This window comes from Acipenser ruthenus, chromosome 51 (assembly GCF_902713425.1).
Source record: "Acipenser ruthenus chromosome 51, fAciRut3.2 maternal haplotype, whole genome shotgun sequence".
Classification (NCBI taxonomy): Eukaryota; Metazoa; Chordata; class Actinopteri; order Acipenseriformes; family Acipenseridae; genus Acipenser; species Acipenser ruthenus.
In genome coordinates, this window is record NC_081239.1 from 7,843,537 (window position 1) to 7,866,807 (window position 23,271).

At 40.7% G+C, this 23,271-nt stretch overlaps 1 protein-coding gene across 1 annotated transcript; it reads left to right on the top strand.

The window, feature by feature from the left end:
* The first annotated feature begins 10,197 nt into the window (after window positions 1–10,197).
* Window positions 10,198–22,352, top strand: LOC117407798 (macrophage-expressed gene 1 protein-like). The gene is made up of 2 exons (XM_059015760.1): window positions 10,198–10,848; window positions 20,739–22,352. Exons 1-2 carry the CDS (start codon window positions 10,282–10,284, stop codon window positions 22,260–22,262), a joined length of 2,091 nt encoding a protein of 696 aa, XP_058871743.1. The 5' UTR covers window positions 10,198–10,281; the 3' UTR covers window positions 22,263–22,352.
* Window positions 22,353–23,271: the final 919 nt, after the last annotated feature.

The window sequence follows — 23,271 nt, forward strand, 5'->3', positions numbered from 1 at the left end:
AGGGACCCCAGCCCAGCAGAGCCCAGCCCAGAGGGACCCAGCCCAGCAGCGCCCAGCCCAGAGGGACCCAGCCCAACAGAGCCCAGCCCAGAGGGACCCAGCCCAACAGAGCCCAGCCCAGAGGGACCCAGCCCAGCAGAGCCCAGCCCAGAGGGACCCAGCCCAGCAGAGCCCAGCCCAGAGGGACCCAGCCCAGCAGAGCCCAGCCCAGAGGGACCCAGCCCAGCAGCGCCCAGCCCAGAGGGACCCAGCCCAACAGAGCCCAGCCCAGAGGGACCCAGCCCAGCAGAGCCCAGCCCAGAGGGACCCAGCCCAGAGGGACCCAGCCCAACAGAGCCCAGCCCAGAGGGACCCAGCCCAGCAGAGCCCAGCCCAGAGGGACCCAGCCCAGCAGAGCCCAGCCCAGAGGGACCCAGCCCAGCAGAGCCCAGCCCAGAGGGACCCAGCCCAGCAGAGCCCAGCCCAGAGGGACCCAGCCCAGCAGAGCCCAGCCCAGAGGGACCCAGCCCAGCAGAGCCCAGCCCAGAGGGACCCAGCCCAGCAGAGCCCAGCCCAGAGGGACCCAGCCCAGCAGAGCCCAGCCCAGAGGGACCCAGCCCAGCAGAGCCCAGCCCAGAGGGACCCAGCCCAGCAGAGCCCAGCCCAGAGGGACCCAGCCCAGCAGAGCCCAGCCCAGAGGGACCCAGCCCAACAGAGCCCAGCCCAGAGGGATCCAGGAACAGCAGCAGCTCCAGCACAGCAGTCAGACAGAGCAGCAGCAACACAGCTATGCAGCAGCTGCTTCCAAACCAGGGACCCTAGCCAGCTCTGAGATGGGGGAGATACGGCAGCTCCTGAACTTAATTTTCAAAATCATGAGCTAAGTACACCCCACTCTAAATGTATTAGAAAAGAAATGTACAACTAATAATAATAATTAGAATAAGAAAATAATACAAATAATAAGAAAATACTTAATAGTGTAAAACATGTTACTGATTTGTGTTCAATGTTTCTGACATTATATTTTATTCTAGATAATAATTATAAATAGCTTAAATTATAAATATGAGATCGCTTACAATTAGCTCCTGGAATATTCAGGGTTTGTGTTCGTCAGTGTTTGGGCTGAAGAGCACAGACCCTGAATTCATCAGAAATATAAATAACATAGTGTGACAAAGAGAGAATGAATTCTTGTTTTAGATCTCCCTTCCGACCGGTGAGGGCTGTGGAGAGGAGGAACAGGCAGAGCCACGGTGCGCAACGTCATCAACCCAGACGGGGAGCGCTGTGGCAATCGCGCATTGGTCAACGGCGATTGCCCACGCTGCCCAATGGGAGCGGGACGGAGCGTACAAAAGGGGGCGTGGCCCGGGGCTCTGTTCCTTCTGGCAAGGTACAGTGCGTGAGAGAGAGAGAGAGAGAGAGAGAGAGAGAGAGAGAGAGAGAGAGAGAGAGAGAGAGAGAGAGAGAGAGAGAGAGAGAGAGAGAGAGAGAGAGAGAGAGAGAGAGAGAGAGAGAGAGAGAGAGAAACCAAGCAGAGAAACAGAGGAAGGGATTTGGATAGCAGGTTCTTTGCTATTTTGGATTTGTGCGCTAACCCTTCTGCACTTTGTATTTTTAGAGCACTAACGGGACGCTCCGGGAGTACGCCGCAGGAGCGACAACCCGGAAGTGCTGGGTTTATTACCCCCCCCCCCCCCCCCCCCCGTGTTTTGGATCACAAGAGGAAAACGGATTGGTTTTGTTGTTTGTTTATTTTTGGGACTGCAACCTTTTTTCCCCTTTGTTTAGTCGGGTTACACATCGCTGTGTATCCCGGCGTTATTATAATTATTAGTTTAGCAGGTTACACATTGCTGTGTATCCTGGCGTCATTATTGTGGGTTTTCTTTGTGTGGCAAAATAAAACCAAGGCGCTTAATGGCATAACGGACTGGAGTCTCTTGTTTTACGCCACATTACGCCTGTCCTAACATACCCACTCAGCTACCTGTCACACATAGATATAATTATTCTCCACGAGACGTGGTGCCGTGCTGATGTGTCCACTCACTGTCCCTCAGGCTACAGGGAGATTATAGTGCCCTCCCTGAAACACTCACACGTAAAGCGTGGCAGAGACTCAGGGGGGATCATTGTGTGGTACAGAGAGGAGCTCACCGACTCTATTAGACCAATAAGAACAGGAGAGACCCACCTGTGGCTAAAAATGAGTAATAGCATTGTCACCTGCCAAACAGATATCTACCTGTGTGCAGCCTACATCCCCCCATCGGACTCCCCTTATTACAAGGAAGACACCTTCCATGATCTCCAGACAGAGATCTGCCACTTCCAGGCCCAGGGAAGTGTGCTGCTCTGCGGTGACTTTAACATAGGAGAGAAACCTCATCACTGTGATGTTTGTGGGAAGAGATTCAGCCATTTAAGAGACCTTAAAAGACACCATACAATTCACACAGGAGAGAAACCTTATCACTGTCCTGTTTGTGGGAAGAGATTCAGCCATTTAAGAGACCTTAAAAGACACTATACAATTCACACAGGAGAGAAACCTTATCACTGTCCTGTTTGTGGGAAGAGATTCAGCCAGTTAGGAGACCTTAAAAGACACCATCAAATTCACACAGGAGAGAAACCTTATCACTGTGCTGTTTGTGGGAAGAGATTCAGCCTGTTTGGAAACCTTAAAAGACACCATAAAATTCACGCAGGTGTGTAATCCTCTCCCTGCACTTAGTGTGGAGAAGTGAAGTCAGTTGCAGGCTCTTACAGGACTTGAGAACATTCTCAGAATTGCAGACGCTTGGGGACACCTAAACAACTGGAGTGCATTTGACTAAATACAGAAATATCTACTGAAAACAAAAGAATAAACCTGCTTGATAAACAGGGTCCCCCCTAATCACAATCTGTTCAGATCAAAAGCTCACAGACTCAAATATGAACGAGTACGTCTTGTATTCATCGTCTTGTTGAGCATTTGGATTGTGTTACCTCACATTAGTAATATATTAAATAGATTGTTATTATGAATGCACGTTACTCTTTCCTTTCTCATGCGTTGCTCAGCCTCTTGCAGTGGGTTCTGTGGAAGCTTCCCCGATACCACGGTGAATCTGCGGTACCTCAAGACACAGCACAGTGTACTGCAGTTATCATGCGGGCAGCTTGAAGTGTAAAGCAGTACTGTTTCCAGCAGGGGGCACCAGAGAGCTTTTAGGAACGTAATGGGCTGCATACCATTGCTTCTTAACGAGATGATTTCTGCTCAGGATGTGTTTAATACTGCCCTCTCACTCTCTTGGGTACTCTATTAACAAACGCAGGTTCTGTGTTTTTAATATCAATTTGTTGATTGACATCGAGACTGCTAAACCAAATAAAATCTATATTAAAAATGTTTTGCTGCCTGTATTAAATGCTGTTTTAAATGTTGTTCAGTGTCTTCAATCAAGGATTTCATTTTAAAACTCCAGTAATAAATACCGTAGATGTCCTTGTTTCTGCATTTCTTATATATACCATGACTGGAGCAGCTTTTTAAACTGCTGTCTGCTCATACAAGTGATCCATGTACAATCAGGCATATATTTTGTCATTGAGTATTCTATAGCTCTGTGGTTTATACAAATAGTTTTTACATGTTTAACTTGATGTTGCTTTGAAGCCCGTTTCAGTTCATCGCTTTCCTGTAAAATGTTCCCCGCTGTTACAAGTTTGTTATAACTTTTTATTATTTATGATTTTGGGAAATGCACTCTTGTTAGATATTTTATGATCTGTAGTTTCAAGTCGTTATTATTTGTAGTGTTTTAGATTGCAAGGTTGTTTGATTTTAAACAGCAATCTCACACGCCTGCATGGAAGTTAGAATCAGGGATGGAGGATTTATAAACTGCAGAATCAGGCATGGAAGACAGAGCAGGGATTTTCAATACTTGGAAATGGGACTTTTAGCAACAAAGCCTCCATCTTTTGTTTGAAGTAGATTATGATTAGCTGCTCCACAGCTTAGTATGCAGCTCCGTACTGAATCCACAAGTTCATCGCAATTGACCCAGATGGTTGTCATTGCTGGCTTCATTAGGAGCACTAGGCACTGGGAAATGTAGTTCTGATGCCATTTTAAAATCCCAGAACTACATTCTCTTTAACAGATTTGCATAAGTGCTGTGCGCTACACCACTATCTGTGGAAGAGGCTGAAAGCAGAGACATGCAATGCTGTTACAAAGCAATGCCAGCAGCATTCATCTGGAGAGCCTGCACAACCTCTGCCCCAGATTTACAGCCTAATAAAGTCAAGGATACCAAATCTGCTAACAGCACTGGAAGATGCTATTCATAGTGATAGTGTTGAAGTGGAGACACAAGAGGCTGTCCCTGGAACATCAGGTATCATTCACTACAAAATGAGTATTCAAATCAATTCAAAATAAGCATTTAAATCAATTCAAAATGAGTGTTCAAATCAAATCTGCTCCTTCTCCCTAAACTACAGAATTTGAAAATCATATTCTGAAAAGAAATAGTTCTTAAAAGGTATCTGCAACTTTCAGCGTTTATTTTTTCTTTATTGTGATCTGATGCAGTATTTATAAATGCATCTAGACAATTCCTGTCGTACTTTTCTCTCCATATGAACTTGTCCCAGTATGACGGTATCGGCTCCTCTTCTGTGCCCTGTATTGTTTTAAATGGTTTCTTAACACAGGCCCTGCAGCTGTCCTGCCGTAAACTGCAAAGTCAGTTTGATAAATGACCGGGTATTTCATAATGCAAACAGGGTCTCAGGTTGGGTCTGCATCAGTTTCCCAACAGCAGTAAAATAGTTTGTGTAACAATAAAGACGTGTTGTAAGTGTGATTTTTATTGGAGCTTCCTTTATTAAGTGTTGTGTACGTTCTCAAGCCGGACCCTCTCATCAGTTTTACTCTCAAAGTGATATAATGATTGATTAAAATACACCAGTTTAAATGGAGCTCTCAGGTTTCAGGAGCTGTGAACTTGTTTTTCACCACAAAAAATGTCCATAATGTCAAAGTGAAAAATAAAATCTACAAATTGTTCTAAATTAATTACAAATACAAAACAGAAAATAATTGATTGCATAAGTATTCACCCCCTTGAGTCAATATTTGGCAGAGGCACCTTTGGCAGCAATTACAGCCATGAGTCTATTTGGATAAGTTTCTACCAGCTTTGCACATCTGGACACTGCAATTTTTGTCCATTCTTTGCAAAATTGCTCAAGCTCTGTCAAGTTGGATGGGGACCTTTGGTGAACAGCAATTTTCAACTCTTTCCACATATTCTCAATTGGATTGAGGTCTGGGCTTTGACTGGGCCACTCCAGGACATTGACCTTTTTGTTTTTAAGCCACTCCAGTGTGCCTTTGGCTGTATGTTTGGGGTCATTGTCCTGCTGGAAGATGAATCTTCTCCCAAGTCCCAGGTCTCTTGCAGACTTCAGCAGGTTTTTCTCCAGGATTTCTCTGTACTTTGCTGCATCCATTTTGCCCTCTATCTTCATGAGCTTTCCAGGCCCTGACGCAGAGAAGCATCCCCATAGCATGATGCTGGCACCACCATGCTTCACGGTAGGGATGGTGTTGAGGCCAAAAAGCTCTATTTTGGTCTCATCAGACCATAGAATATTCTTCCACTTGGTCTCAGAGTCTCCCACATGCCTTCTGGCAAACTCTAGCCGAAATTTGATGTGAGTTTTTTTCAACAATGGCTTTCTTTTTGCCACTCTCCAATAAAGGCCAGTTCTGTGAAGCACCCAGGCTATTGTTGCCGTATGCACAGTGTCTCCCAGCTCAGCCATGGAAGACTGTAACTCCTTTAGAGTTGCCATGGGCCTCTTGGTGGCCTCCCTGACTAGTTCCCATCTCGCCCGGATACTCAGTTTTTGAGGATGGCCTGTTCTAGACAGTGTCACAGTTGTGCAATATTCTCTCCATTTCTTAATAATGGACTTTACTGTGCTCTGAGAGGATATTCAATGCCTTGGAAATGTTCTTATATCCTACCCCTGATTGGTGCTTTTTGAAGAACCTTATTCCAGATTTGCTTTGAATGTTCCTTTGTCTTCATGATGTAGTTTTTGTTAGGAAATGTACTAATCAACTGTGGGACCTCCCAGAGACAGGTGTATTTAACCTGAAATCATGTGAAACACCTTAATTGCACACAGGTGGACTCCATTCAACTAATTATGTGACTTCTAAAGACAATTGGTTGCACCAGAGCTTATTTAGGTGTGTCATAGCAAAGGGGGTGAATACTTATTCAATCAATTAATTTTCTGTTTTATGTTTGTAATTAATTTAGAACAATTTGTAGATTTTATTTTTTACTTTGACATAATGGACTTTTTTGTGTTGATCAGTGGCTAAAACTCCTAATTAAATCCATTTTGATTCCATGTTGTAACACAATAAAATGTGGAAAAGTCCAAGGGGTGAATACTTTTGAGAGCCACTGTATCTGTATTTTATTAATATATAATTATGTTGTGAAGATGGTCTCGTTTACAGTCGTGCAGACAAGGAGACTGCAGCAACGTGCTGAATATGCTGTCATTTTCTCAGATGGTAATTCATTTCTGTACCTCTTCATCTGACTACAACACTCCCATTACGATTTTGCAGTGAATTGCTTCCTTGACCCTGCTTCTCACAGCATTCATTTTGTGGCTAGCTGCCATGTGGATTTGCAACCCTTGGACCTGGGCTGAAACTTGCAGTGTGAAGAGCCCTTATATAGTGCATAAGTCTTAGTATAGAGTACATGCATGTCATTATAGTGTATGAGCAAGTAATCTCTGTATACAGTGTATGTGACTATAAGTGGGTGAATTATGTTCCAAGCAGCACCTTGTACCACGATCCTTGAGAAATAATCTCAAAATGTCAATTCCTCTGCCGACTGTTTTTGCTTTGACTACAGACTTGTGTTCAGTGTGTTGTTCCATCATGACACAGCCTCCAGCTGCCTTTCATTTTGTTTGTTGATACCTGTAACCAAAGGTTTTTTTTTTTTTTTTTTAATTACATACAATATCAATTATCAATATTGTTAAACAAGCAACATTATAACTTTTGGTAAAATCATGAGCCAGAACTTAAGGGAATTTTGTACAGTCAACCCTCTTTATGCTGCCTAGGAAGTGCCATTGGCATTACAGGTAAAGTGAGGGTGAAAAAAAACAAGTTCTTTTCACATGTATGTCTTTACCAGTTATGCCCCACTTTGTCAAGAAAACATTTGCAATTCCTTGCTTTATTATTTTTTTAGATGCAATGTGTAGATTTGTTTTTTTTTGCTCTGGTAAAAGTAACCATGAGTTAAGTGGAATGAATTGCCTTGGTTATTTATTTAATGACTTTTTGTGGATATCCCCTATACAAGTGACATCTATATGGCCCTTTTTACATGCAAGTTGGAGTCCTGCTAAATGTCGTGCTTTAAATGCTAAATTTAAGATGGTTTTGCTAAATTACAATAGCTGTGTTACATAGACAAGTCCTTACCAGTTTTGACCTGATGGGCTTGCTGTCCATCGTCAGGACCGTGTTGCTATCCACATTCTACAGTTGTCATGCGAATTCCTCGTATACCAGCAATAGAGCGACTGCGGAAATAAAAGAACGATTTTTAAATGTCGCTCTACGCTGGCGCGCCGTGAAGGTCGCTCTATATTGCTGTTATTTGAGGACTTTGCCATACAATCATAGAACATGGATAGCAACACGTTCCTGACAATGGACAGCAAGCCCATCAGGTCAAAATTGGTAAGGGCTTGTCTATGTAACGCAGCTATTGTAATTCAGCAGTACCACCTTATATTTAACACTTAAAGCACAATATTTGGCATGACTCCAACGTACAGGTAAACCCCGCCATTGTGTTTGATATCACCCCTTTAAAACAGCTGTTACGTTTTTCTAACTTATTATTATTATTTATTTCTTAGCAGACGCCCTTATCCAGGGCGACTTACAATTGTTACAAGATATCACATTATACATTATTTCACATTATACAGATATCACATTATTTTAATACAATTACCCATTTATACAGTTGGGTTTTTACTGGAGCAATCTAGGTAAAGTACCTTGCTGAAGGGTACCGCAGCAGTGTCCCCCACCTGGGGATTGAACCCACAACCCTCCGGTCAAGAGTCCAGAGCCCTAACCACTATGCTACACTGGTATCTATTTTTGGTATCTATACATATTGAAAACAGAATACACAATAAGACCTAACACAAGAATGTTTAGTTCTATTTCTCTTAACGAAACTTAAAAGATGGGCGGATGTTTTTGGTATCTATATTACACAATATCATTGTACCTTCACATTTGGCACATTGATGTTGGGTGTGTTTCTCTTTGTTACATGGCTGTGTTATGAAAGCTACTCTTGTTAAATATGTCGTATTTCTGGTTTTGTATTTTTGAAACATAATTGCCTTGGTTATTTATTCAACGACTTTAAGTGGATCAGAATGCTTGAACATCCATGAGTAAAATAAAACAAGTTATTTCACTTTTGTTAATGATATGGGTCAATAATAATAATATATATTTTGGAAAGTATAAGACATGACAAGACATAATTAATAAATACTACTCGCAGCGGGTAGTTCTGGTGTGTGTCTCTTGTGTAAGTGGTTTTTTATTTTCCAAGATGCCTTTTGCAAAACTATGGAAATTCAATGGCAAAAACTCTGTTAAAGTAACGTTAAGGTTTGTTTGCAAATGTCCAAAAGGTTAGGAAATTGCAAGTTAAGGTAGTCATGCAACCTTAACCCTGCCCCCGTATGTGTGTGTTTCCTGTCACACTTGACATCACCAAGCACATGACAAATTCTCACCATATGAATATAATATAATATTGTGAGAAGTGTTGAATTTAAATCAAGGGAAGTAATGTTAAAACTTTACAATGCATTAGTAAGACCTCACCTAGAATATTGTGTTCAGTTCTGGTCACCTCGTTACAAAAAGGATATTGCTGCTCTAGAAAGAGTGCAAAGAAGAGCAACCAGAATTATCCCGGGTTTAAAAGGCATGTCGTATGCAGACAGGCTCAAAGAATTGAATCTGTTCAGTCTTGAACAAAGAAGACTACGCGGCGATCTGATTCAAACATTCAAAATCCTAAAAGGTATAGACAATGTCAACCCGGGGGACTTCTTTGACTTGAAAAAAGAAAAAAGGACCAGGGGTCACAAATGGAGATTAGATAAAGAGGCACTCAGAACAAAAAATAGGAGGCACTTTTTTACACAGAGAATTGTGAGGGTCTGGAACCAACTCCCCAGTAATGTTGTTGAAGCTGACACCCTGGGATCCTTCAAGAAGCTGCTTGATGAGATTCTGGGATCAATAAGCTACTAACAACCAAACGAGCAAGATGGGCCGAATGACCTCCTCTCATTTGTAAACTTTCTTATGTTCTTATGTTCTTAATACTGGGAAATCATAGTCCTTGTGATTGGAAACATGTTCAGTATTAGCATTCCCACAATCTTTGCTTTCAAATTGTGCTTTAACCAACAATAGATGTCCATGTACTCAGAAATGTGTAATTCATGTTGAGGTATGTATGATGAGTATTTGATGTTTGGAAAGGAGTACCTGAAAACGAATAGGACGTGAAATATGTGTACTCTACATGTAAGATAACATTTTCCAATACATTTCACTCTATTGTATCAATATTGCTGATAGCATTTGGAGAAATGTGGTTTGTTTGGTTTTAACATTAGTTCCAGTAATACGAAGAAGGACCCTAACTAATTAATTAGCTCTACTGTATTCTGAGTTTATTAATTTTTATTTCGAACATTGGTGAAATAATGAGTTTGACTGCAAAGATTGTGGGAATGCTAATGCAGTTACTGAACATGTTACCAATCACTAGAGTTATGTTCCTATGGCCAGTCTTCAAGGAGAATTTGTATTACTATTTTGTACCCTTGAGCACCAGTAAGTTTGGTTCTATTTCTCTTAACGAAACTTAAAAGATGGGCGGATGTTTTTGGTATCTACATTACACAATATCATTGTACCTTCACATTTGGCACATTGATGTTGGGTGTGTTTCTCTTGGTTACATGGCTGTGTTATGAAAGCTACTCTTGTTAAATATGTCGTATTTCTGGTTTTGTATTTTTGAAACATTGCCTTGGTTATTTATTCAACGACTTTAAGTGGATCTCCCCTATACACGTGACATCTATGTTGTATAGAGAAACACGCATACCGTACATATATATATGTTGAGAGCAGAACCGCGTCCAGACCCATTATCTCTCATCATGGGTCCTCTCTCTCTACCGTTTATACTCAGCGTCTCGCTGTTCTTACACCGCCCGGCGGAGGGCTCCACAGCATCCGAGCAGGCAGACGGCTTTTTTCCCAACAGCTTCTTGAGATCATCGAACCCTAACCGCTTTCTACTGGAATGCCGGCGAGTTTTAAAAATACCGGCTTTGGAAGTGTTACCTGGCGGCGGGTGGGACAATCTTCGTAACGTAGACTTGGGTCGGGTGATGAACTTTAACTATTCACAGTGTCGGACTACCGAAGACGGGTCTTATCTCATACCGGACGAGGTGTTCACGATACCTCAGAAACACAGCCGTGTGGAACAAAGTTCGGAACTGATAGACAGCTGGCTGCAGTACCGGAGCGTCGTGGCGAGTTCCATCAATTCGGAAGCGTCGTTTTCAATCGGCTTGCCAGGGACGTTTTCATTTTCCATCAACGGCAAATATTCGAGTGAAAGTAAGAGAGTGAAAACACATCAAGTTCGGGACGGGACAGTGACGACACGAGTGCAGGTAAGCGAATGTGTTATTTTTATTATTTATTTTAACGTTAAATATTGTTCAAGTTACTTCTAGCACTAGTCTTTCTGATCTTGCTCAGAACTGGAACTGGATATCTGCAGTGTAGTATTTTGTAGCACTGAAGACAGTTACTGTTTATATATTGTACTTGCTCTTAGTTAAACTTGATTTACTCTTAATCTAGCACTGAAGACACACTGTCAATCAAAATGTTTAAGCTCTAAACATCAAAATAAACACCTACAGGCAACAGATAATAAACACGTCTTTGTGTTTATTCTCGTAACACTTAGGGTTGGATTTGTATTTGAACGCAAGTTACCTCGCGTCTAAATAATACGCTCCACCTGTGTCAATGCTGCTGCACTGCTATTTTAAATGAGCGCTTCTTGTCTGGGTTGAAAGCGCAAGCTTGTTTACTGGGGGCACACCACGCCCACTTTTTCTATTTTTGTGTCTATTTAAATGAACCCTGCACTTCCCCTGGAATGCTGGAAACACGTCAGAGTTCAATGCAAAACTCAGAGGCGTACATACCACCAGCCATAGCATTACCATGGGCCCCGATAGAAAGATACATTATATGTAAAAAAAAATAATAATCTTAACTACTTTACAAATACATACAGGGGTTTGATTTAGGTATTAATAATAATATAATAATAATCTATTTCTTAGCAGACGCCCTTATCCAGGGCGACTTACAAGATATCACATTATTTTTACATACAATTACCCATTTATACAGTTGGGTTTTTTTTACTGGAGCAATCTAGGTAAAGTACCTTGCTCAAGGGTACAGCAGCAGTGTGCCCACCGGGGATTGAACCCATGACCCTCCGGTCAAGAGTCCAGAGCCCTAACCACTACTCCACACTGCTGCCCTGTAGTATAGGGTATTCAGGTGCTGGCCCCGTCCAATCTTGACTGAATCACTGTAATCAATCTATTAGTTTTCAAGGCCATCCACCGCAAAAAAATATCTAGTATGGTCTCAGCCTGACAGGACAGGGTAACGCTGTCCCCCACTACCTTGCTCTTTCTTGCTCTTATTGTATTACTTGTATTGTAACACTTGAAATGTATTTGCTTACGATTGTAAGTCGCCCTGGATAAGGGCGTCTGCTAAGAAATAAATAATAATAATAATAATAATAATAATAATAATAATAATAATAATAATAATAATAATAATACCACTGCCTCCTTCAGTCTCCCTTCTTCAGAGAATCAGACTGTGTGGTGCTGTTCCTATTGTTGTTGCTGCTGTATGCTTTTCAACCTCATCGTCGGGGATGTTCTACAAACATGAGTAAGACAATGTCTGAGTAAAAACTTTTAAAATTGAGCTATATTTTAGAGTACATCTATATGAAATGCCCTCAAAATTGTAATTGTAGTTTCACTTAAGTTACTGATTGGTTTTACAAGCTTTGACTGTGACTTTCAAGTGTCCTTTCCTTAATTAGGACTAAACTTTTTACTGACTTTTGAAAATAAGGCCATTTGCAAACATATTCCACAATGGAGTAGTAAAAAGCACTCCACATTAAAAAAACAATTCATCCATCTACAGCAAAAGGAAAGCTGCCCTAGAGTCACAACACTATTCTTTGGATATTTGACATGTTTTTTTAATCATTTCCATCTCCATCTTTGAGAATAAATAATACATAACATCTCTCTAAACTTGAAAGATTAAATAAAATAAAATAAAATCCACATCGAGATCATCTTTGTATCAATAGCATTGTGTAAGCCACGAAGGCTAATATTATTATTATTATTTGTTTATTTAGCAGACGCCTTTATCCAAGGCAACTTACAGAGACTAGGGTGTGTGAACTATGCATCAGCTGCAGAGTCACTTACAACTACGTCTCACCCGAAAGACGGAGCACAAGGAGGTTAAGTGACTTGCTCAGAGTCACACAATGAGTCAGTGGCTGAGGTGGGATTTGAACCAGGGACCTGCTGGTTACAAACCCATTTCTTTAACCACTGGACCATACAGCATAGTAGGATGACGTTCCTGTTTCTCCACAAAAACAGTTCTAATCTTTTCTCCCTTTCCCTTGTCATATCGTGTTGTTTTCCATGTAGCTCAAAACGTAAGGTTATGGATGCAACCCCGGTTCTCTGAAAGAGAAAATATTATTATTATTATTATTTATTTCTTAGCAGACGCCCTTATCCAGGACGACTTACAATCGTAAGCAAAAACATTTCAAGCGTTACAATACAAGTAATACAATAAGAGCAAGAAATACAATAACTTTTGTTCAAGCAAAGTACAAGTGTGACAAACCACAATTCAATAATACAGCAGGTAATAGTGATAGTTACATCAGGATATGATTAAATAGTGATAGTTACATCAGGATGTGATTAAATACAAAGTACTACAGGTTAAAAACTTGGCAGATTACAGTATTCTGAAGTACAGGATTAAATGCAGTAAAATAGGGGCTGATAAGAGCAAAATAAAGCACATTTACATGAAGGGTGATAGTGTCCCAGGATACAAACAGAGGAGTTCTACAGGTGCTCTTTGAAGAGGTAAGTCTTAAGGAGGCGCCGGAATGTGGTCAGGGACTGGGCAGTCCTGACATCTGTAGGAAGGTCATTCCACCACTGCGGAGCAAGGGTGGAGAAGGAGCGGGCTTTGGAGGCAGGGGAGCGTAGCGGTGGTAGAGCTAGTGGTAGAGCGTAGCGGTGGTAGAGCTAGTCAAAATAGCCATCAACTAATGAGTATCGCCGTCAGGAGATCCGCTTTGTATAAAAAAGCTGCCAACAGGCCACTGTAGTGCGCTGACCTCAGCGCTCCTCCCCCTGCGAGCACTGGTATCAGACAGCGTCACTACAGTTCGGTCTCTTTTGCTTCAGGCCGCAGAGGCTTGCCGAAGCGACCTCGCTGCTTGATTGCTATTTTCTCTTTCAGAGAACTGGGGTTGCATCCACAACCTTACGTTGTCTTTCAATTCGAAAATAGCCATCAACTAATGGGTACAGTGTACCAAAGCAGTCGCGAGGGAGACACTGCGGCAGACGGACATGATCGGTCATGACATGCATACCAGGATGCATGGAACAGCGCCTCAGCATCTGGGTTCGAAATGACATACTGTATGTCCTGATACAGTTTCTGTAACAATCTTAGAAGTACGGTATCGTACAGAGGATATTTCTCAACAGGAGAGCCACAGCTGTCGTCTGGCAACCACTAGGGCCGCTAGGCACCTGCCCTCTGCCCTCCCAGTGAACTGTACCAGCCTAGCGAGTGCCTCGGACACTTGCTGCAGCTCCAGTTTCTGCACGAGCGTGATAGTATCAATGAGCTCTTGAATAAGAGTCAACTGATATATCATAAGCAGGCTGGAAGAGTTTGACAGCCTGGTCACTTGGACACAGGCAGTGTAGGCCTTCCTGAGGTTGACCTCGGTCGACCTACACTGCTTATTTTGGCATAGCAAGTCCTTAGCTGGACCAATGCCTGGAACCTTTAAGAGGGTGGCAATTGCTGAGTCCACCGGGGGGAACTCTGGCAATCCGGCGCTAGCTGCGTCATGCAGAGCCGATAAACTCCTTGCTTCAGCCACCGAAGCTGGTGCTGAAGCCGGGTTACCCCATGTGGATTGGACCTCCCGAACAAAGTCAGGGAAGGGAGGTTTTTTGTCTAGTGGGCGCGACTGAAGGAAACCAGTAGCGCGGTAACTCCTTGTCCTGCGGACATTCTACAGTCTATATATATATATATATGCTTACAAGAATGGCTAACCCCAAGGTCAGCCAGATAAATTGTAGTAGAAACTCGAGCAGAGCCAGCCGGCACGCCGAAAATAGAGCGAGGCGGGTGGACGCAATATCAACAGAGCCCGGTGATATGCGGGCTGCGATCGCAGCTCAGGGAGCGGGAGGTCAATTGAGTAAACCCGGGGAAGGGGCAGCCGCCAGCAACTAGAAAGCGAGAGGGGTACAACAATTAGACACGTTCCCAAATTAGCAATAAGTAATAAGAATAAACCAATACTTAGCTCCTTCTAGGACAAGCGCTGAAAGCAAAAGAGACCGTACTGTAGTGACGCTGTCTGATGCCACTGCTCGCAGGGGGCAAAAGAGACCGTACTGTAGTGACGCTGTCTGATGCCAGTGCTCGCAGGGGCCAAAAAGACCGTACTGTAGTGACGCTGTCTGATGCCAGTGCTCGCAGGGGGCAAAAGAGACCGTTCTGTAGTGACGCTGTCTGTTTCCAGTGCTCACAGGGGGCGGAGACCTGACGTCAGTGCACTACAGTGGCCTGTTTGCAGCTTTTTTATACAAAGCTCAGTAATTTCGGATCACCTGACGGCGATACTCATTAGTTGATGGCTATTTTTGAATTGAAAGAGAACATCAAGAGTCTTCCCCTTAAAAGGAACAACCAAACTATAATATATGTATGTACAACAGCAAGGCTATTCAACTCCAGGCCTTTTATTAGGTATTCGGTCAATGACATGAAAAATTCCAAGTTTCCACATGGAATAAATTCAATCCAAAGGGTTAAATTATTGACTACCTGCATGTTAATGCAGTCTTCCCCCATCAGCTCCTTAATAGCATTAAGCATATATCACTTGAAAGAAGTATGCACAAAATTAATATGGATAACTCAATCTAAGATTGATCAAAATAATTGGTTTTGTGCAAAGATTAAACACTCTTTCCATTGCATCATACAATAAAAATATGTGAGAGTACATTAAATTTAACTGAATTAAAAAAGTCATCATATTGTTAAATCTGGCTCTCCAGTTACCTAGTCGTTATCTTTTATTGACACAAAAGACGTATACAAAATGAAAAGAACACTGTTACAGTTTATCACACTGCTTTTAACCACCCATTGCTGCAATATGTTTTCTTATTTGTGTGTAATACATATTTTTCAAGACAAGGGAACTTGTCCCCACTGGGGACTGGGGACAACCACATTTGACGTCCTTCGTGTGTCTCTTTTAAAAGCATGTTTATATGATTTTCATTGGGCTGTGGTTTTGCCCATTCCTTTGATGGCTCTGACACATTTCTCTCACAGTCATCACTGGGGGTTATTCATAAATATTCCTCAACGGTCCGTTAATAAACGGTGGTGGTATTTTTTTCTCATTCATAAAACTACCGTCAGGATAAATAAAGTGACGGTCATGTTGTACCGGCACGTTAAAAGATTTCATACAACCAATAAAGTTTAGTATGCTAAGTAAGTTGTCCAGTATATATGACATAGCTGACGATAAAGACCGTGCCAATGCACCAAGTTGTGTGCATTTTATTCATTACTGCACTGTACCGGTAACAATAATAGTAGCAAAATGGGTGCTATGTAGACAATTCCCCCAAAGTGAATAATAATAATATATGTTAAGAACGACTGTAGCCTACATGACAGCAAGTTAAAACATGTTTTTTACATCTTTCATAGAGAAGATATTGTAGTTGCCTGGTTAAATTACCAGTATACATTATAATAAACAACTAGATTGTATCATTTTTTTAATAGTAATAATAATATTTTATTTAATAATAACGTAACTGTAAGCTGAAATATATATGGACATTGACGGCTGGTTTACCTTAGAGTTATTACCACAGATCCTTATATATAATCCAGTTACAAAAAATGAAAAAAGCTACAGCGCTGGGTTTGCATAATTTACTGCATTTTATTCTCTCGCCACCTCAAATATTTTAAATATATTTCTGTATATGGACCCGAAACCTTCGTCTTGTGTAATCATCAAGAACACCCAAATTGCCATTGCTGATATGAAAAGTACAATACTTGTGTTGTGAAATATTCTGCAAATCTGGACCAAACATAGTATTATGATTGTAAACCAGCTACTTAAGTGTTCCTGCACTTTCTCTGGTACAAGTTGTATTTGTTGCCAAGAAAACTATTTGGATCAGCTTAAGAAAATTCCCACATTTTGGTTCCTGCTCAGGTAGCTTCTGGCCAATTACTATTGAAAGTTCTGTAATTAAAGTCATCATACCAGCAGCAATTACTATTGAAAGATCTGTAATTAAAGTCATCATACCAGCAGCAATTACTATTGAAAGATCTGTAATTAAAGTCATCACACCAGCAGCAATTACTATTGAAAGTTCTGTAATTAAAGTCATCATACCAGCAGCAATTACTATTGAAAGTTCTGTAATTAAAGTCATCATACCAGCAGCAATTACTATTGAAAGTTCTGTAATTAAAGTCATCGTACCAGCAGCAATTACTATTGAAAGTTCTGTAATTAAAGTCATCACACCAGCAGCAATTACTATTGAAAGTTCTGTAATTAAAGTCATCATACCAGCAGCAATTACTATTGAAAGTTCTGTAATTAAAGTCATCATACCAGCAGCAATTACTATTGAAAGTTCTGTAATTAAAGTCATCATACCAGCAGCAATTACTATTGAAAGTTCTGTAATTAAAGTCATCATACCAGCAGCAATTACTATTGAAAGTTCTGTAATTAAAGTCATCACACCAGCAGCAATTACTATTGAAAGATCTGTAATTAAAGTCATCATACCAGCAGCAATTACTATTGAAAGTTCTGTAATTAAAGTCATCACACCAGCAGCAATTACTATTGAAAGTTCTGTAATTAAAGTCATCATACCAGCAGCAATTACTATTGAAAGTTCTGTAATTAAAGTCATCATACCAGCAGCAATTACTATTGAAAGTTCTGTAATTAAAGTCATCATACCAGCAGCAATTACTATTGAAAGTTCTGTAATTAAAGTCATCATACCAGCAGCAATTACTATTGAAAGTTATGTAATTAAAGTCATCATACCAGCAGCAATTACTATTGAAAGTTCTGTAATTAAAGTCATCATACCAGCAGCAATTACTATTGAAAGTTCTGTAATTAAAGTCATCACACCAGCAGCAATTACTATTGAAAAATCTGTAATTAAAGTCATCATACCAGCAGCAATTACTATTGAAAGTTCTGTAATTAAAGTCATCACACCAGCAGCAATTACTATTGAAAGTTCTGTAATTAAAGTCATCATACCAGCAGCAATTACTATTGAAAGTTCTGTAATTAAAGTCATCATACCAGCAGCAATTACTATTGAAAGATCTGTAATTAAAGTCATCATACCAGCAGCAATTACTATTGAAAGATCTGTAATTAAAGTCATCATACCAGCAGCAATTACTATTGAAAGATCTGTAATTAAAGTCATCATACCAGCAGCAATTACTATTGAAAGTTATGTAATTAAAGTCATCACACCAGCAGCAATTACTATTGAAAGTTCTGTAATTAAAGTCATCATACCAGCAGCAATTACTATTGAAAGTTCTGTAATTAAAGTCATCATACCAGCAGCAATTACTATTGAAAGTTCTGTAATTAAAGTCATCATACCAGCAGCAATTACTATTGAAAGTTCTGTAATTAAAGTCATCATACCAGCAGCAATTACTATTGAAAGTTCTGTAATTAAAGTCATCATACCAGCAGCAATTACTATTGAAAGATCTGTAATTAAAGTCATCATACCAGCAGCAATTACTATTGAAAGATCTGTAATTAAAGTCATCATACCAGCAGCAATTACTATTGAAAGTTCTGTAATTAAAGTCATCACACCAGCAGCAATTACTATTGAAAGATCTGTAATTAAAGTCATCATAGCAGCAGCAATTACTATTGAAAGATCTGTAATTAAAGTCATCATACCAGCAGCAATTACTATTGAAAGTTCTGTAATTAAAGTCATCACACCAGCAGCAATTACTATTGAAAGATCTGTAATTAAAGTCATCATACCAGCAGCAATTACTATTGAAAGTTCTGTAATTAAAGTCATCACACCAGCAGCAATTACTATTGAAAGATCTGTAATTAAAGTCATCATACCAGCAGCAATTACTATTGAAAGTTCTGTAATTAAAGTCATCACACCAGCAGCAATTACTATTGAAAGATCTGTAATTAAAGTCATCATACCAGCAGCAATTACTATTGAAAGATCTGTAATTAAAGTCATCATACCAGCAGCAATTACTATTGAAAGTTATGTAATTAAAGTCATCATACCAGCAGCAATTACTATTGAAAGTTCTGTAATTAAAGTCATCATACCAGCAGCAATTACTATTGAAAGATCTGTAATTAAAGTCATCATACCAGCAGCAATTACTATTGAAAGTTCTGTAATTAAAGTCATCGTACCAGCAGCAATTACTATTGAAAGTTCTGTAATTAAAGTCATCGCACCAGCAGCAATTACTATTGAAAAATCTGTAATTAAAGTCATCGCACCAGCAGATGTTTCAGTGTTCCGTCACCATTCAGATGTGCTTTTTCCATTATTTCAGTCTGTGTAACGCTTTATATAGCTCTGTTTGCATCTTTTCTTCTTTCAGTATGTTTAATCTATACACTAAACTGTAACTGGTGTGTAATTGCATCAACTTTAAAAAGATAAATAACTTACATTTTAATTTAACAATAACATAAATGAAAACTGTCTAGGATTAAAGTGACCCCTTTTTAAGTCCTTGAACTGGGACAAGGCTATGGCAATATGGAAATACCAGGAAGTAGGGAGCAGGAAAGGGGGGCAGGAGGTAAGTGGTAGGGGGGAAGTGCATTACAGCATGAACTCTGTGTTTTTATTTTTGGCACAGTAACACAAGTATGAAAATACAGTAATCTGTTACCGGCGCAGCGATGCTGGGGGAAGAAACAGGACAAATCTCTTAAACAAAAGAAACAAGTGAATGAACTTACCCTCAACTGTAGGCCTATTGTATTTATTGTGCAGGTAACAACCAAAACAAGCTCAATTGCCAAAAAAATAGTAGATTAGACTTTTTGTAGCCTATTATTACATATAACTTTATATTAAATATAATAAAAATGATTTAAAATTCCATTAAAAAGATATAAATGACTTACCTCAGACAGACCACAGATGCTTTACCTCAGGAAACAAAATAGACATTGGCAACTTTGAATAGCTGAGCGCTGAAGAGGTCCTGACCAGCTGCTGCCTGAATCGGGCTGATCGAAACCAGTGTTTAGCTATTATTTAACTAAATGTTATTTGACAGATCCATGTTTGTATGGCAAGTTTGTTTACATTGTTTTATTTAACACAGTTTCATCTTTCATTTGTTTAAATAGATGAAACATTGGCCTACAGTTCGATGAAACATACAGTTAATAATTTAAACATTTTGTTACAAATAATGTTTCCGCATGATGTGTGTATTTCACCGCTAAAACCGGTGGTCTTAAATTAATCAATTTCATTTTACATAGACTTACCTTAAAGTTCAACTGTTGAGGTCATCTATGATTTCACATACTTTAATTATCACTAATCTTGGATTCGCTATTATGCTAATGTAGATAATCAAATCGGATAGTGATATTCAGAGTGTGTGAAAAAAAACATAGCGTTTAAGAATGTGTTCATATTACAAAGTCTAAATACCAGTGTTTACAGGATCACATATAAACACTGCTGCTTAGGGATAGAAAACCTCCCTGCATCAATAAACACACACCATTTATCTTATAAACACATCACATGCTCTTTGGTTTTACAGTGCAGTTACTGTATATATATATATATATATATATATATATATATATATATATATATATATATATATATATATATATATATATATATATTGTACTTGCTCTTAGTTAAACTTGATTTACTCTTAACTTAGCAAGACAGTTACTGTGTATTGTACTTACTCTTAGTTAAACTTGATAATGTTCTCTCTCTCTCCCTCCCCCCTCCTCTTTCACCCTCTCCCCCTCCACTCTCCTTCCCCCTCCCCATCTCTCCAGGTTCGTAATCTCCTCTACTCAGTCCAGTCCACTCCAGGCTTCTCCCTTGACCCACGGTTCCAAGATCAGGTCTACAAGATCGCCGAGGCCCTGGAGAACAACCAGACCCGACTGGCCGGCTTCCTCTCCGAGTCCCTGGTGCTGAACTACGGGACCCACGTCCTCACCACGGTGCACGCTGGAGCCAGCCTGGTCCAGGAGGACTTCCTCAAATCCACCGTCCTCTCGGGCAGCCAGGACTCTTCTTCTTCCAGGTCCATCAGCGTCTCTGCTGGATTGCGTTTCTTCGATGTCGTCAACGTGGGATTCGGCAACCAAAGTGGGGCCTCCAGCTCGACTCAGGACTCCGCTAGCCGGCAGTACGTTGGAAACATCACCTATTCGGTCACTGAAAGCCACGGAGGAGCCCTGTTCTATCCTGGTATTACCTTGCAGAAATGGCAAGAAAGCATCGCCAATAATCTGGTGGCGATTGACCGCACTGGTCTGCCTTTGCCGGCTGTGTTTAACCAGCAGTCTCTACTGGGCTTATCAGAGCCTACAATCCACAAACTGGTGCTGGCCGTGACCCAAGCCATCAAGACCTATTACCAAGTCAACACCGTCCCTGGCTGCGTCAAGGTAGAGTCGCCGAATTTCAATTTCCATGCAAATGTAGACGACGGCTCTTGCCAGGCCACAGTAACGAATTTCTCATTCGGAGGCGTGTTTCAGGACTGTATGGCACTAACGACAGACTCTCAGGATCTATGCCACGAACTGGAACAGAAAAACCCACTAACAGGTGCCTATTCCTGTCCTGAACAATACAGCGCAGTCAAACTCCAAACAGATAACAAGGAACAAGGCTACAGTACTTACGAATGCCACGAGGAATGCAAAACAACATTTTTGTTCTTTAAAAGTTGTAATCAAATCTGTGGTGACATCTATAGGGTCAGGAAAGCCCGTTTCAATGCCTATTGGTGTGTAGCGACCCAAAAACAAGTGCCATCTCTTTCGGGGTACCTTTTCGGAGGCCTGTACACCTCTGCTAGTCCAAACCCTCTCACCAAATCGCAGTCATGCCCGGCTGGCTTCGTAGAGTTGAAGCTGTTTGATGGGATGAAAGTGTGCGTGAGTAATGATTACGAAATGCAGGCAGGGAATTCAGTCCCGTTTGGGGGTTTTTTTAGCTGCCACACTGGGAACCCCTTAAGTGTGGAGAGGGGGGGGGAGGATAAGGAGAATGGAGAGGTTTCAGCCCAAAAATGCCCTAAAGGTTTTAGCCAACACCTAGCAGGAATGAACGATGGATGCCAGATTATGTACTGCGTGCGTTCCAGCGAGTTCACCGAAGGGCAGCTGCCCGATATACGCTTGCCACCGTTCATTCGTAAACCATTGGTCAGCAACGCCATGACTAACACGATCATGATCATGAGCGAGGGCAATCTGTCCTGGGTCAAAGATTCCAAAACCAATCTGTGGAAGATCGCACAGCCTGAGGATTTCCACCAGATGAGCCAACTTTTCAACCCCTGAAAAGAGAGCTTGTCACCGGGCGCTTATGTGGGTGTGGCCCTGGGGGTGTTGGCTGGTGTGGGGGTCGCCGTAGCAGTGGGGGTTTATGGGAGGAGGTGGTGGAGGAGGGGGGGAGGGGATGGGGAGTTTCATGAAATTGAAGAGGGAGGGAGACAGGGGGAGGGGGAGGAAGAAGTTGTTCGAAGTAGCGTTACCACAATATAAAATTCACAGTATTTGAGTCTTAAATTATTATTTTTTTCCTACGGTTTTTGAAATTCCGATATCAATGATACGATATTTAAATTAATTTACAACATTACAAAAGGATTCCTCTAGGAATATGAAAATCTATTTTGGCATAAAATATTTTGGCTCCCTTAAGTGTTTAAAAACACTTTAATAAGCATTGAAAATAATGTATTCAGTTAGAAACGTATTAACCTGCTATTGATTCCAGATGTACAAAAGAATGATGGAAACAAAATCAAATTGAAAAACATTTCTCTTATATATACAATACAATATGTAAGGTCAATGTTTTGCAGTGTGGAGTAGTGGGGCAGCAGTGTGGAGTAGTGGTTAGTGCTCTGGACTCTTGACCGGAGGGTCGTGGGTTCAATCCCAGGTGGGGGACACCGCTGCTGTACCCTTGAACAAGGTACTTTACCTAGATTGCTCCAGTAAAAAACCCAACTGTATAAATGGGGAATTGTATGTAAAAATAATGTGGTATCTTGTAACAATTGTAAGTCGCCCTGGATAAGGGTGTCTACTAATAAATAATAATCTGATTTTGTTAGCACTGAATACAGTAACTGTAAAAATAGTGTACTTGCTTTTAAACAGGATTTCCTCTTAATGTAGCACTGAAGACAGTTACTATATATATTGTATTTGCTCTTTGTTGAACTTGAATACTCTTAATTAAGATAATAAAGTGGTGTTCTGTGGTTATGGGTTGTGAAGTAAACAAAAAATAATAAAATAACAAATTAATTGAAATTGAGTTAATAAAATGGCTTGGATA